The sequence below is a fragment of the Manacus candei genome, unplaced genomic scaffold, assembly GCF_025592945.1.
Source record: "Manacus candei isolate 608988 ecotype Guabito, Panama unplaced genomic scaffold, ASM2559294v1 h1tg000113l, whole genome shotgun sequence".
NCBI classification, from domain to species: Eukaryota; Metazoa; Chordata; class Aves; order Passeriformes; family Pipridae; genus Manacus; species Manacus candei.
In genome coordinates, this window is record NW_026138161.1 from 2,343,938 (window position 1) to 2,359,340 (window position 15,403).

A 15,403-nucleotide genomic window follows, 5' to 3' on the forward strand; every position below is an offset into this window, starting at 1 on the left:
CAACCTTTCCCTCTGGTTGCTGGCTAATCATTTCTACTGCAGAGCCCTGGCTGCCCAGGGACTGCTATAAGGAATTTGTGAGGGATCACAAATCTCTAGCAGCTAAGAAAAGCCATCCTGCTGTCCCATGGGTAAATTCCCTGTTAGATGCCCTGTAGGGCCAGAGGAAAATGTTTGAGGCTCTGCAGACTCACAGGGGTCAAACCCCACTGCCCATGAAATGGCACAGCTCTTGCTGATCCCACACAGGTGATTTGGTTTTCTCTGTGAGCCACTGGTTCATGATTCCTGCTCCCAAGGCTTGAGACTGCTGTTCCCAGATGCACAGTTTGGTGCTGATGGGGTCTATTATAGGGACAGGACCTCGGGAGGGGGGGCAGCGAGTTTAGTGCGTCAACATGTTCTGTGATGGCTCAAATGGACCACACATCCTAATTTATTTTTTTTGCATAACATCTTCCATGTAATTTCTTTAGACACTACAGCATTCAGAAAATATGGGGGAAAGAGGTAATACATATTTAATAGTATTAATACTATTTATTCTTTCAGGTTTACAGAACAAAATATAGGCTCATAACAGCCACTAATGACTTAATTAAGACTCCCTACTCCTTCCTTGTGATTAGGGAGTAGAACATGAATAAAACATTTATTCCTTTGGAGAAGGAATGATAAATTTACTATTGTAAAGGAGTACTGGGCCAGGAAACCTGTGAAGATGTGGCTGTGTGGTTGTGCCAGAGCGCCAAAGGGTGGCCTGGATTTAAGACTGTGTTCTTTGCCAACAGCTGAAATAAACTGGAATAAACACAAAATCATAGAATCATTTAGGTTGGAAATGACCTCTAAGATCCCCAAGTCCCACTGTTAACCCAGTACTGCCAAGGCTGCCATGTCCTCAAGTCCCACATCCACGTGTCTTTTAAATACCTTCAGGGATGGTGACTCCACCACTTCCCTGGGCAGCCTGTTCCAATGCTTGGCAATCCTCTCAGGGACGAAACTTTTCCTGATATCCAATCATTTTTATAGCCCCATTCGGATTGCTTTTGAGCTGTCTGGCTCCTTATCAATACAAGAAATTCATTGCTTGCTGCTCTCTGAATTATGGAAGTTGTTCTTCTGCTCATGCCACAGACTGTGCTGCTGCTTTTGTCCCAGATGTTTCCAGCGCTCTCCTCACAGCAGGGACAATTTGGCTGTATATTCAACAAGTTCTCTATCCCTGCTTTGGCTGTGTCATTTTGAATGTTTTCATCTCCCACAGCTTTTTTATATTAGCAGCAAAGAAAAGAGTGTTTAAATAGTATAACTCTTGCCCAGAAAGGCTTCCAGGGGGATAAAAAGCTTTTCTGTTATGTCAACACTGAGCCCAGAAGAAAGCAAGTGTATCCACTGAAAGGTTCCTTGTGGAAATTGCTGGTAGACAATGATGGCACAAACAAATACTGTGTTTTCTTTCCTGCCCTGGGACACCCAAAGTGCATTAGAAATGCACAGGGCTGGATCTCCAGCTGCTGGAGGTCACGGCAGCTCCGTAACGCTTCAAAGGACCGACTCTCCCATAGCCAGGAATCTTGTGTTTGAATCCAGGATGCAATCCCTGCATAAATGATGGACATTCTCATATGTGTCCTTATGTATAAATGAAAATCCAGTTGTAGGTTTTGTTGTTGGTGTTGTTTTTTGGTTTGGTTTTGGGGGGTTTTGTTGGTTTGTTTTTTGGTGTTTTTTTTTTTCCACAAATGTATGTAAGAAATTGAGTAAACTCATGAAATACACAGAAATCCTGGTCAGCACTTGGGATGGATGGATGGATGGATGGATGGATGGATGGATGGATGGATGGATGGATGGATGGATGAATGGAAGCCAGACCCTGCTGACAGACTCATGTGTTAGGGCAATGAAGCCCTAATACTGCCTGTCTTACAGCTAGAAGCTTTCAACATGAGTAACTCAAAATGACGAAGTGCTCCTTGAAAACAGATTGATTTAAATAATTGCTTTAATATGATTTTACCTCTGCAGTTTTATTTCCCAGAGAAATGGTTCTTGTTAGCTCTTGTTGCGTGGTATTAAAATAATGAAATATTTCCATTTGCAAACAGATAAAATCTTAACATTAAATGTGATTTTAAAAAAACCCACAAATCAGTCAGAGGATGTTATTTTTTACACAGTTATTTAAGCAACAATATAGGTTAACATTTTTTAGGAGGCACAGCTTTCATGTGTCTTTCTTTTTGCAGAAAATTGCGAAGAGTGCAGTTCTTCCTTGCCAAATTATGGGATGCTGCTGTGGGGTCAAAGTCCTTTTAGCTGAAAAGTGGGTTTCAGCAAAAATACCCAAATCCAGCATTTTAAAATAGGGGTTTTTTATATAAAAACTGACAAACAGGCTGATTACAAAAGGGAGGGAGACGTTAGGATAACACATTTTGCAATTCAGATTGCCAAGATGAAAGTATCTGGCTGGCAGTCACCCTGTTAGACCTCTCAGAGATCAGTCTTCCAAACCTCTTTAATCTGGAGGAGGTGACATCCCCCCACTAAGGTGGGTGCCCCAGCTGGGTCCCTTCTGCAGATATCGGTGTCCTTTCAGGTGGTGCCTTTCCCGCGCTAAGTCCCAGCATGGGACACTCTGTGCATGGACACACTGAGCGCCACTTTGCCGCTGTCCCCGAGAGAAAATTTAAATCTGGAGAGGGATGTCACCTCCGTGCTCGAACCCCAGCCGCTCGTGTCACATTCGCCCTCTCCATTTGCCATTTCAGCGAAGACACGAGGCTGAGGAGCCGATGCGTCAAGGCTCGGTGCTGTGACAGCTCCGCGTGACGGGAGACTGGGGAGATGGCAGCTGGGTGGGAAGCGCAAGTACTCCGACTCCTACGGAGCTCCTGAGCATCCCCACAGGGAAGGAGGAGCAGCGCATCCCCTCGCTGCTGCCGGCAGCCTCAGCCGCTCGCTCTCTGCCTGCCAAATGCTCCCAGACTGCTGCTGCACGAAGGCGTCGGGCCCTGGCGCAGCCCAGACAGCCCGTAGGTGAATTTGCATTCCATTTGCTAGCTGGAGCAAGGCGGGGAAGGCCGAGGCGCTGGAAGCTTCTCGTCCCGCACCTCCCCTGGAGCGTGTGGAGCAGCCGTGAGGCCGCGGGCGGGAGGCAGCGGGCTGGGGGGGTGTGCAACAGGCACAACAGGAACGCACAGCTGCACCCCGCTCATTAGGGCGCTGAGTCAGAGCCTCACGACCGCACCGCGGAGGTAAAAACAGGCTGGCAGGGGATGCTCGGCCCTAATGACAGGCCTGGGTGCCTGCTCTGCTGGCTCCGGCGGTGCTGCGGGGCGGCGGGGGCGACCGCAGCCGGAGCGGGTCCCTCCCGGGGTGGCTGCGGGGACGGGGGTGACGCTGAGCATCAGCATCAGCATCAGCCTCCGCCCCCGGCGCTCTCGGCCGGAGCCTGGCGAGGCTGCACGCCCACCGCTGGATCCCTGTCTTGGTGGCTGACACCACGGTCCTGCCTGCCAGGGGGTTCTTCTCCTACATCCATCACCCCCGATGCCTCGTGGCCCTGGTTTCCCTGTCCTGGTGCCTACATCCCGAAAATGGTGGGTTGCAAATCCAGCACCAGGAGGGACAGAGACCTTTATACAGTGTTTTCTTATGCTGTTTGTCCCAATAACAGGAGGATTCACGTGGACTAAACATTGCCTGGTTGCTGCATTGCCCTATGCATCCCGGGAGGTACACCCAGCCATGGGCTGCTGTGCTGCCTGGAACCCCACAAGGCTTCCCACGGGCATCTCAGCTGAGGTGAAACTCAGCCTAATGCAGCAGAGAAGGTCGTAGAGCTTTGCTGCGCCTTTGTTCAGAGGGTGCAGCCTCTGGTTTGGAATAGTTAGTGGAAACATTTCCTCTGGTAGGCTCTTTTGAAGTTGTGTCATTACTGTGTCCTAATGAAACATGCAAATCCTGTAGGTGCTGCGATTGCATCTTAGGGAACTCAGTCCTGACACAGCTCTGGTTGTAAATATTTAACTGGCATATAATTTAGGGCACATCCATCCTCATTACCTTTTTCCTCCCGATTTCTAATTGCTCAGAATATATTTTCCCAGTGCTGTGAAGCCTGCTCAGTTGCAGCCCTTTTTGGCAACCCTGGACAAGAGGGGAAAAGGAAAGGCTGAGTTTTATTAAACGGGGAATCTGAAGATCGTGGCAGTGATATGGCACAACCTGTTGTTGGCAGATTGCCGTGGGAGGCCTTTGACAAGCCAAGAGGAAACCTCCTGCCTTGGCCACTGACAGCCCATGGTCCCATTCAATGATGCTGAATTGCACATGCTGAGGTCACTTTTCACTGCGCTTCTGAAGGTGTCACTTACACAGAATTAATACTTTCTGCCTCCAAAATAGTAGAAAACTGTTCAGTATCAGCATTACACTAAAGAGTAATGAAAATGAAAGCTCACAATAGCAGTACTTCATAGTCTTATTTTTAACTGCAGTGCTCGCTGCTTCAGGTTTACATCCCAACAGCAAATTTCCTTTCCCTGTTCCACCTCCTCAGTGTGCACAAACATCCCAAACCCCTCTGGCAAGGGGCGCTGCACCCACAGAGAGCATGCCAGCCCTTCCACACCCGCTGCATGCTACCTTCACCCGACTCTGCAGTGATTTGACAGACAACATGTGAGTGAAGAGCCTGCCTGAAGGGCTGCTGCAGCCAGATGGCAGGAGACACGTGTTTTACCCACAGTCTGTGCAGGAGGTAAAAGGAGCTGAAGGATTTTTTTATCCTGCATGGAGTTGGGATGAACATGGCCCAGGCATCAGCATCACCTCCAAGCAGCAGCAGGGAAATGCCAGTGTCACTCTGCCTCAGATGACCAAAAATTCAAGGTGGAAGAGGTAAAATCCAAGCATTTGCAGGTGAATGCTGGAGGGGACGAGTTACCTTTTAAGCACAACTTGTACACAAGTAATAGGCACAGAAGTCTCGCTCCTCTGACACCAGCAATTCAGGAAAAGTTCAACCTAATGCTTTTGTTGCACAAGTGCTACTAAAAACCACATCTCCAGCCACCATAGCAGGTAGGGAAAAGCAAGTTTCTCAGTAAAGTAACCACACCCCATGCTGCAAAGGGGATAAACTTTTGTCCACACACTTTACTGCACCCTAAGCAGCCCAAGAAACCTGGCCCCTGTTGCACTCTGTTCACCATCAGAGTACTAAAAATAATTCAAAATATTTCAAATTACCTGTCATGCTCTCTGGTGGTTGAGCCAGCTTCCAGACCAGCACCCAGATACATGATGACAGCCCCTGCAGCACTTATTGGCATTTCAGAGGTTAATTTGAGCTCAATGAGGAGTCTTCTCATGCTCAGGGGCTTTGGCAGGGATCTGAACCCCAATCTTCCCATCTTTACATAAAGCATGAGCTGCAGAGCCCACAAGCACTTCAATGAATGTGGTTCATCAGCTCAATACCCCTGATGATGGGACCCCTTCACAGCACAGGACAGACGTCCAGGGATCCCCTGGAATTTTGAGACTTCCAGCTTTAAAGTATTCTCACCCTGGGTCTTTCTTTGCCTAAGCCCATGTGTATCTATCAACCAATTACAGATATCCAGATATTCTGAACACTGTGACAATTTGTTTTAGGGTTTTATGAAAAAAAAAAGCAACAAAACGCTACAAGAAATTAGTATTTGCCAAACCCAGTCGTGCAAGTTGGGCTGATTTCCAAGAATGCACCAGCATAAAGGTTAAGCACTCAGTAATTCAAGTGCCTTCCACATTACAGTAATAAAACTTCTCATGATGTATCCAGGAGCAGCTGCTGCCCTTGCTTAGCAAATGTAACTGCCCTGTAAAATTATTTTCTATTCATAAGACTTGGAGAGAATGATATTTTCATGTTAACATAACTCAGAGCTGACGACTTCTGTCTCCAGCTTTTTCTGCTGCTTTAATTATAACAGTGCTTTAATGTTTGCAGTAGAAAACTGCTGAAAAGGCATTTCTTGTATTGCAAACGATGCAAAAAATGCCTTTGGCAGATGTTTGATGTCACAGATGTTCAGCACCACAAAGTTTAACCAAAGTATACCCTAAAAGGGGGTGTGAAGGTGACAAAAAATAATCTTTTGTAATGTTTCAAAGACATACAGGACACACACATGAACACAGCCCAGGTTTTGGTGTGATTTTGGCTTTGCTGGTGTGTTTGCAGTCAGCAGCACGGAGTCACTGCCACAGCATATACACGGCAAGTACGGCTGAGAGACACTTGGCTCCTCTACACAAGACCATAGTTTTTATTAAAGCTCCCTTTTTAATGGGCAAGAAGTGAACAAAACAGTCCTGACCATGCCCCTGAAGATGAGCAGCATGTCCTAGAGGTGCCTTCAGCACTGCTGCTGCTATCCTTGCTGCTGTCCCCTGTACTGAGCTCTATTACCACTACCCTGTTATCTCTGCAGAGACATCAAAAGCCCTTTAACTTTCAATACCAATTACTTCAGGCAAGTTAGGCATCTAGTGAACGATCCAAGGTGCTTATCTACTGACTGAATAGTAGATATTCAGTCTCTCTACAGCTACAGCCACCTCAGCAGACGCACCCAGAGAAGCCAGCCCACTTGGTAAAGTGGCGCATACAAATAGGGAATGATCATAAAATACCTTTTTTTTTTTTTTTTTAACCCATCATGTAGAAATAGAGGTCAGTGGAAGCCTGAGGGCATTTGCCCCAGTTACGGGCAGCCCGTGCTGGATGTGATTTAGCCGATGCTATTAGCCCGGGAGAGACGCAGACGGCTCCCTTCTAGGAAACGCTCTGTGTGAATCGCTGCGTGCTCAGATGCAGCATCCACGGCCCTGGGTGTCAGCAGCGCTCTGTTTGTTTGCTTGCTTTAAAGAAAGGCTTCTAAAGCAGAGTTAAAACGTGTTCTCACCAGGCCCCCTTTAATGGGTACACACACTGAGGAGAACTGGGGCTAGCAGGAAAGCACACCCCAAACCACAGCCTGCATTTTGTAACATCATCTGGGCAGGCTCAGAGCCTGTTTGTTTTGCTCCTTTGTCTTCAAACACAATTTGGCAGCTCTCGGTGGCCAATCCGTCCCCCGGAGTGTGTAACTGCCTGCCCAGGAGAAGCAGCAGCCGCCCTTACAAAGACCTCAGATGGTCTTTTAGTTCGGCAGTGATTTAATTGCTGCACTTGCTCCAGGACAGTTTCAAAGAAGATGGCTCAAGGGTCCCGACTACAAAGAGCTTTGGAGCAGGCATTCTGACAGTAAACTGTTCTCGCCATTGTTCAGGCTCCCCCTTTCCAAAGGCAATAACTCGGCTCCACCAGGACTGGCAGGGAGCCTCCAGCTTCTCAAAAACTGGGTAATGAGATTATGGGAGCAGCTCACGAGGCTTTTGCTCTGAGCTGCAGAAGAGACCTTTGCGCTCTAAGAACTTTGTGTGCCTCCTCGGGGCCTTGTGATTAAGAGCATCTTTGCGGGATGGGCTGGAGCCCATCTGGCAGGAAGCCTGGGATATTTCAGGTAAAAAACTAGAGAGGGACGAAATATGAATCCAAGAGGAACACATACAATTTTAAACCCCTTTAAATCTGAAGTTAATTACCCTTCAGATAACAAGCAATGATAAATGAAAGGCTGAATGGGGCTTTGAGGAACGTGGTCTAGTGAAACATCTCTGCCCATGGCAGGGGGACTGGAACTAGGTGATCTTTAAGATCCCTTCCAACTCGAACCATTCTGTGATTACATGAAAGGCAAAAAACTTGCATGTCACCATTTTATGGTGGCTCTGCAAGCAGAGAAGAAATAACACATTATATGTTTGCTCTTAGCAAATACACAGATTGTAATATTTAAGACTGTGTTTGCTCCAAGCTGTTTATAGAGTCAGAAATCATCTTCACTCAGAAAATACGAGCGTGGTATTTAATCCTATAAAGACTTAGGTGATGATATGACTCCTCTCCAAGAAGAGAGGACAGCTTCTTTGCACTTTTCCTTCCTCCTTGCAGAGAAGGTGGTCCAATAATGAGACATGGTCCTAGAGGGGCATCAAAATCTGTCTCTGCTCATGCAGTAGTGGTTAACGAGGGAGGAGTAGGAAGGAGGAAAAACACATGCAAATCCCTAGAGTTTAAAAGTAAATTTAGAAGACTGTACTGACGAGGACTCCAGGGCTTGTCAAAGTGAAGGTTGCCACCCCTACATCAACACTGCCAGTTCCCTTGAAAAGAGCAGCCTTATGGCTCCTGCACATATTTATGCAAAGATATATTAACTGCAGTTATACAACACGAACTTCAGGATTCATCTCCTTGAGATATTTATTTTCAAACAAACTGTTTGGGAAACACAATACACATTTCCCTCTACATTTCCACCCATCTGGTTTCAGAAAAGCAATTCTATGGGATACAAACAGTCCTAGGCACCGCACAAAGTATTGGACAATGTTTAAACCTCACACCCAGCGGTACAGTATTAACTCTAGTAAAGCAGAGCAGGAATAAGTTCACATTCAGGAAAAATGTAACCAAGTTACACAGAGGCTTCCAAGAAGGACTTAGATGGGAATTAACTAGAGAAGTTAGAGAAGTAAAAAAGCAAGTACACAAATCAAAGTACACAGTCCTTCACAGTTATCTCGGGGGTGAGGGGAATGGTGGTTGAACAAAATCTACTGCAGAGAGCAGCCACTCCCTAGGTGGAAAACGCCAAAATATCCAGAGTTTCAGCATCTGAAGGCAACACAGGGGGAGAGCTACTCTACCAGGATCGTATCAACACTTTCTTGGATGAGATCTGACTCCAGTATACATTCATCTAAGTGGTCTTGGGACAAACTGGAGCTCTTACCCACACTCTCGCTGTCACAGTAAGGATGAAATCTGGGGGTGGCGGGGCTCTCCAGCCTCTGGCAGCGGCTGTATTTGTGCTGCTTCCCCCTGTGCGTGTACATGTGTTCCAGCAGCTGGCTCTTCCGGAAAAACGTGCGGCCGCAGACAGTGCAGATGATTTTTCTCTTTCTTGAGAAAGAAAAGTTACAGTTCAGCTCCACCGGTTCGTGGTCCTTGGAGATGAGGGAGAGCTGGCCGATCTGCAGAGGCTCCAGGTCGCTGCAGCTTGGATGCTCCAGCTGATGTTCATCCTCCTTGAGGAGGAAGGCCCTGATCCGGTGGTCGTCCTCAGCCTCCCTGTCCTCAGCCAGAGGCTGCACCTCGCCCAGGTCGCTGCTTTCCAGGATGGAGGCCGGCACGCCGAAGGGCAGCGAGCCCGAGACGTGGGTGTGCAGGTGCTGCCGCAGCCCCCCCCGGGAGTCGAAGCGCTCCCCGCAGTAGTGACACAAGTGCACCTTGAGGCTGGCCTTGGCAAAGATGGGGCTGGCCACCTCCGGAGAAGGAGGGGTGCAGCTCTGGGACACCACAGGCTCCGGGTCGCACCTCTCCTGCTTTATGGAGACCGAGAGCTTTGGACGCTCCTCTGCCGGCTTAGTGAGAGCGGCGGGCGGGGCAGAGGGGCGAGCGACCTGCTGGCCCAGGGGGCCGTCGTCCAGGCCGATGGCCAGGGACAGCTGCAGCTGAGGGTGATCGCCCTGGGCTGCAGACCTGCCCCCCGCCTTGGGCAGGCTGTCCTTCGCTCCCAGGCGTTCCTTTGCCAGTTTGTGTGCCGTCGAGATCTGGATCCCGTACAAGTTGGAAGACTGGACCGGCTCTGGGGAGAACGCTTGGTTCATCTCGATAGCGATGTGGGAGAGGTGGTCTGCGTGGAGGAAGCGGATGCCCTCCTCCAGTCGGCTCTGGCTGACGGTCTGCTTTGGCCCTTTCCCAGTGTACATGATATGTAACAAGTAGCTAAATATGTCAGGCTGGATGTCTGTTGGCTGAATCTTTATGCATTCGCTGAAACAAAACAGATGATTAAGTACATACAGGGATCCAAGCTAGCATTACCTGCCCATTTGCTGTCAGTGCTGCTGCCTGCCTCCCGGTTTACGAGCAGCACTCCCCGCCAAGCCCTGCAGAAGTGCATAAGCCCTGTTTGCACAGCAAAGTGCCTGAGCCTGCATTCATCTCTGTGACTCTGAAGACCATGTGCACAACCACAGCTGGGGACGGTGCGAGTGGCCAGCTCCCGGTCACCCCGTCACTCGCATGCAGAGCCAACCGCAGCTGTGTGGCACCGCAGTGATGCCATGCAAGCATCACCAGGGTGTGCCACTCCAGTAACACCAGGCAAGGAATATCTGTGTGTTTAAGTAATAAATTCAGCTGCTGCTGCTGCTGTGTAATCTTTATGAGTGTTGCGCTTAAGTGTCAGCAAACAACATTTATAGGGAAAGGCAGTTAACTCATCTCACTTCCTGCCAAAGGGTGGCACAGCTGATCCTAAGGCTTATTTTGCGATGGTGGTGGAGGCCATGACCCTCAAAAAGGAAGGGGAATGGAGAAAGGTTTCATCCACTGCAAGCACCAAGCTCCGGGTCAGAGGCCAGACCTTGGCATCAATGTTGTTATACCTGCAGAACCACTCCTGACCTGGCCAGGTGAAGCATCTCAACAACAGCTTGAAATGAACTGATGATCTCAGTCTTGGCCCTTATCTGCCAGAGTCTGAAAAGCAGAACTGCGATAAGACTACAGTTTCTTGATTACTTCAAGCCCACGGATCTTGCCAGAAGTGACAGTCCCACCCAGCCAGCTTGCCTACAACCTAATGCAAAGTAGTGGACATGGGCAGAGGAGGTACCAGGTTATCCCTGGATTCCAAACCTGCAAGGTTCTCACTGCAGGGAAACAGTGGTACTTACATGTTTATTTTATCAGGTCACACAAATGTCTCATCTCCAAAATGCAGGGCCTGATGTTACCGATGCTGACTAAGAGAGTGGTTTTAAAGGACAGCACGTTCTGGACTGGGAATGTTTAGGGAGCCAAGGCCTGTGGTGGGTTGGGAAAATAATATCAAGCCATCTAACATCTCCACTTACAGTCTTTTAGAGTCTGATGCCTTTAGAAAGGAGAAAAAGCAGAACGTTGAGAGTGATTAAAGGATAGAAGAAGTGTGTGTTCTTACCTTGTCTGATGAATAAATATCATCTTAAAATAGTTTGAAAAAGCAGCGAGCACCGCTCTGTGGGCTTTGAAGTAAACATCTCCAATGGCAACTGTGCAGTCACACAGAAAGCCAAACTCTCGCTGCATGTTCAGCTGCTGGAGGAGGAGGACGCTGTGGCCAGTGGTATCCATGGCGTGCCTAGGAGCAAGAGAACAAGATGTTCATCTCATGAAGAAATCACAGAGCTCCCGGAGGCTCAAATGTGGGTTTCTCACCACTGAAACAAGTTGGGCGCCTGTCACGGAGCTTCTTCCCTCCTCCAGATGGTCCCCGCACCCTAATTCAATAGTTTCTCCTACTGATACCACCGCTGGTACCCAAAATCACGTTCAATGAGCTCAAAAACCTTTCGGGGACTTTTCCATCTGCCCAGCTACACTCGGAGCTGCTTCTCCCGCCGATTAACTACGCTCCGTGGGGTGCCAGCACTAACTTTAAACCCGGGTCTCGTTTTCCCGCTGATCCGATGGCGCTTTCCACTGCCCCGCGGGGGCACAGGGGGAGCGGGGCTGGCGGCGGGGCCGAGCCCGGCGGCTCCCGCACAGAGGAGCCCTGTGCGGCCAACAAAGCCCCCATTGTGCGGGGCTGAGCCGCCCGCGCCCCGCCTCGCCGGCGGCCCCTTTGCAAATAAACGCTGATATTTGCTATTGTTTCAGCAGAAAATTATTTGGGGGGGTGGGGAGGGGGGAGCGAACGACACACAAAGAGGGAGGCGGCGAGCGCAGCCTCCCCGGGGAGCGGGACCAGCGCCCTCTCCTCCTTCCCCTCCCTCCCTCCGTGCCGGCCCGGCCCCCGCTTACCCGCCAGGAAGCGCCGAGGCCGCCCGCCCCCGCTAGCTCGGCCGGCGGATGGGGTGGGCGCTGCCCCCCCGCGCTTCCTGCCGCCGCCGGGGCGGGCCGGGCTGGGATGGGCTGGGATGGGCTTCTCCTGGAAAAAGTGAGCGCGGCCCCTGCGCGCTCCCTGCGCGCTCCCTGCGCGCCCCGGCGCAGCGATGGGCGCGGCCCCTGCGCGGCCGCAGCTCCTCAGGGAGGGAGGGAGGGAGGGATGGTGGGCACCCCCGTGGGGGGGGATTTTTTTGGGGAGAGTGTGTGTTTTCCCCCGGGCTCACCCTGGGCTGGGGGGACTTTGCTTGTCGGTGGCACAGTATGGCGTGCTGAGCGCCTCGGCTGTCGGTATAAAAGTGGATTTTTGTTGTTGTTGTTGGGCTGGTTTTTTTGGTTTTTTGGGGTTTTTTTGGTTTTTTTTTTAACGGGAAAAACAGCTGTGGAAGGGAGCTTTCCCCGGCCTGCCCGCTCGTGAGAATGGATGCGAAGATACGGTCTGGCTTCCTCACCAGTGTCTGCGGCCTCGGCGCTGCTTTAACCACCACGAATCCTGTGGACACACCATTTCCCTGTCAGGCCTCCCCCCTCGTCTCTCGCTGAGGTTAAACCAGGGGTTGTTTTAGGCGAGAGCAGCTGCTCTGTTGAGGTGCCTGGCAGAGGAGGGGGCACAGGCAGCAGTGCCACCCTCACCCCTGTCACTCGGCCACCAGCAGCCCCTCCTGAGGGTCCCCCTGAGCCCCAGCCGGCTGCTCTGGCGGTCAGTACAACCTCTGAGGTGTCTTTACAATGAATGTTACCAAACTGCTTTCCGAACCTGTTTAAACTTCCAGTCTGTCCAGCCTCCTGCTGCCACCAGGTTAATTTGATGTCCACAGGTTGTTTCTCAGCTGAAAAAGGCAGCGAAAATAACTATTTGTGTGCTTTTGTCATGATTTTGGTGAAGTTTCTAAGATCTGTCACACCCACCTCTTCCGTGGTGTCCCTCCTGGTTCAGAGCCTCTGCAGAAGACATTTAGAAGACCTCAGATTATCCCTCTTGGTTTTCTCTCAGCATTTGATATTTTTTAGTCCGTTGTCCTATTGCATTCCTATAATTGCAATTCCTGAATATTTAGGGCAAATAATGCCCCTGGCCCCCCAAATCCAGCAGTCTATGAGACTGTTTCCAGGCAGCCTGTGCCTGAGCAGAGGATGAAGATGGGCTCAGAGGAAATAAAGCATAGGCTTCAAAGCATTTTGATCCATGCAGTGATTGCTGCTTATCCCACTGGCCAGCACAACTTTCTCTTTTCCATTGCCCTACGTTTTATTTCTTCTGTTTCTCACAGGAGCTCACAGGACTCGGGGAGAGTCTTTCCCTCCTGTGTTTGTGCAGCAGCAGGATTGAGAGATGATGAAGCTATATTCCTGCTTGTCCTGTAAATATCAGTAGCTACTTTTCTTCTCTGCAAAAGGTTGGCACGAGGTGGCTCAATGTTTTGTACCATGCTCTGGGTTATTTAACATATTTATTAATCTGCGTACAGAGCGAGTTGCTATTTGCAGATGGCACGTTATTTATTTAAATGATTAATTATTTACATGTTATTTAGGTTGACTGTAGTCCAAAGAGGACTTTGAAGAGCTTTAGAGAAGCTGGAGCCAAACTGATGGAAGCGATGATGAGGAATGAAATCTGGTGTTTTGCTATAAAACGCAGGTGATGGTATCACACACCTCAGCAGATAATGAACAAATAAATAAATAAATAAATAAATAAATAAATAAATAAATAAATAAATGAAATTGGAAAGGCAAGTGTGGTGGGACGGCAGTGAGAGAGCGGGAGCAGTGAGAAAGGGGGACTCCCTTTTGCCCCATCTTACTGGAGGTGGCAGAAACCCTGCATGGGCACTCTTGGCTTGTGTAAAGAGCTGGGGAGAAAAAGACCCTTGAGCCATGAGGAAAGTAACTTTTCCGTGTGATTTGAAAACCATGACAGTGTCAGCTTATGGAGGGCATTTACTTAACTTCCTAAAAAACAGGAAAACCTACAAAGAAGTTGTATTGTGGGGGTCCCTCCACCTTCTGTGGGGGTGGTGCCTTACAGCCACAGGGGGGTTTTTTTTCCCCTTGGCACTGCTACTACACCCCTGAGACAAGGCAGAGCGAGAGGGGAAACAAGGGGATTTTTTTTGAGCCACATTCTGAAAGACACATTTTGAAAGCTCCCGTTTTATTCTGTAGCTGATAGAAAATCCCCAGACGAACTCAGGAGGAAGGACTAGGATTTTGTTAATTGGGTTTGTGCTGTTTGCTTAAATGGTGGAGGGATGCTTCAGGAAAATCTTAAGAGGTCATTGAAGCAGGGATGGATGCTGGTACATTTTAACATTATGGCATTTTATTTTGTTGCTTTTTTTGTTATTTTTGTAATTTTCAAATTTGTAATAAAATCTTTTAACTTTGCTACAATTAAGTTTGCCCTTTGGGCTTGTCTGAAGCTAAGAGGGATCTTAGTTGCAGCAACATAAACCCAACGGTATCTCTAGAAATTGTGTCTGAATGACCGAGCCGTGCAGATTAAACAGTTCCTGTGCTTACTCTGAATGACAAATGTCACTTTGGGGGTGGAAAAGTCAAGTGACAAGACCGGGAGGAAAGCCTGCCCTGGCTTATGTTTTCTCTCAGATCTGTGGCAGGTAGCAGAGGAGATCGGAAATCCCACTTGCTCATGGGATAGTTCCTGAGAAGCTGGATGCTATCAGACAGGAGAGATCCAGAGACTGGTGGGAAGAGGGCCTGGGACAGCTCCTGGGAAGATGAAAAAAAGCGCTGTCCTCAGGCTCTGTGACAGAGTGTGGCGGTGGCTGCCAGCCCTGTGCTCCTGCATCACCGTGAAGCTCCAGGAGGGCGGGCGGTGGTATGAACGTGTGAAATCGCAGCGAGAAGGAGATACTTTCTCACGCAGCTCGCAGTGGTTTTCTCGCCTTTAAACTGTCCCACGCGGGGGCCGCGGGGCTGCGGGTACAACCCCCCAGCGCCGGACACCCACACGGGTGACCGGAGCCTCCCCGTCCGCACCAGTCACCGCTGGTCTGAGGCGAACGGAGAGACACCGCGATCCGTGGAGCGAGCCCGGGTGCGCGGGGAAGGGGCGGATTCCCGGGGCCGGGAGAGCAGCGGGGCGGGACAGTCCGGCCGCGGGGTCCCGGTGGGCGCTCGCCGCGGGTCCGGGGGGCTCCGCCAGGGGCCGGGCTTGCGGCACACGGGGAGGGGGCGCCGGCAGCGCCAGCCCGCGCCGCGCCGCGTCCCCGGCGGCATGGGAGGAGAGCGGAGCGCGGCAGGGAGCCGCCCGCCGGGGCCCGGCATTGGCGGCGGGAGGCGCAGCAGCGCTGGCAGCGGCGGCGCCGGGAGCCGCGGCCGCCGAGGGGAGGG

At 50.2% G+C, this 15,403-nt stretch overlaps 1 protein-coding gene across 4 annotated transcripts; it reads right to left on the reverse strand.

The window, feature by feature from the left end:
* Positions 1-8,346: 8,346 nt before the first annotated feature.
* Positions 8,347-12,697, reverse strand: ZBTB25 (zinc finger and BTB domain containing 25). Of its 4 annotated transcripts, none has more exons than XM_051769903.1 (4): positions 12,496-12,697; positions 11,121-11,300; positions 10,583-10,657; positions 8,347-9,946 (listed from the first exon to the last, which is right to left on the reverse strand). In XM_051769903.1, exons 1-4 carry the CDS (start codon positions 12,549-12,551, stop codon positions 8,809-8,811), a joined length of 1,449 nt encoding a protein of 482 aa, XP_051625863.1. In that variant the 5' UTR covers positions 12,552-12,697; the 3' UTR covers positions 8,347-8,808. The 4 variants fall into 4 exon arrangements, with proteins under 4 accessions (XP_051625863.1, XP_051625865.1, XP_051625864.1 ...); XM_051769905.1 differs by lacking the exon at positions 12,496-12,697 and adding an exon at positions 11,963-12,034; XM_051769904.1 differs by lacking the exon at positions 12,496-12,697 and adding an exon at positions 11,378-11,951.
* Positions 12,698-15,403: the final 2,706 nt, after the last annotated feature.

Bases quoted from the DNA above. Each gene is read 5' to 3' on its own strand.
- ZBTB25 (XM_051769903.1), bottom strand. From the start codon at position 12,551: ATGGTGTGTCCACAGGATTCGTGGTGGTTAAAGCAGCGCCGAGGCCGC. The intron at 11,301-12,495 runs GTGAGGAAGCCA...TCTTGCTCCTAG, and splicing joins CGCCGAGGCCGCAGACACTG to GCACGCCATGGATACCACTG. The intron at 10,658-11,120 runs GTAAGAACACAC...TCTGCTTTTCAG, and splicing joins ATATTTATTCATCAGACAAG to ACTCTGGCAGATAAGGGCCA.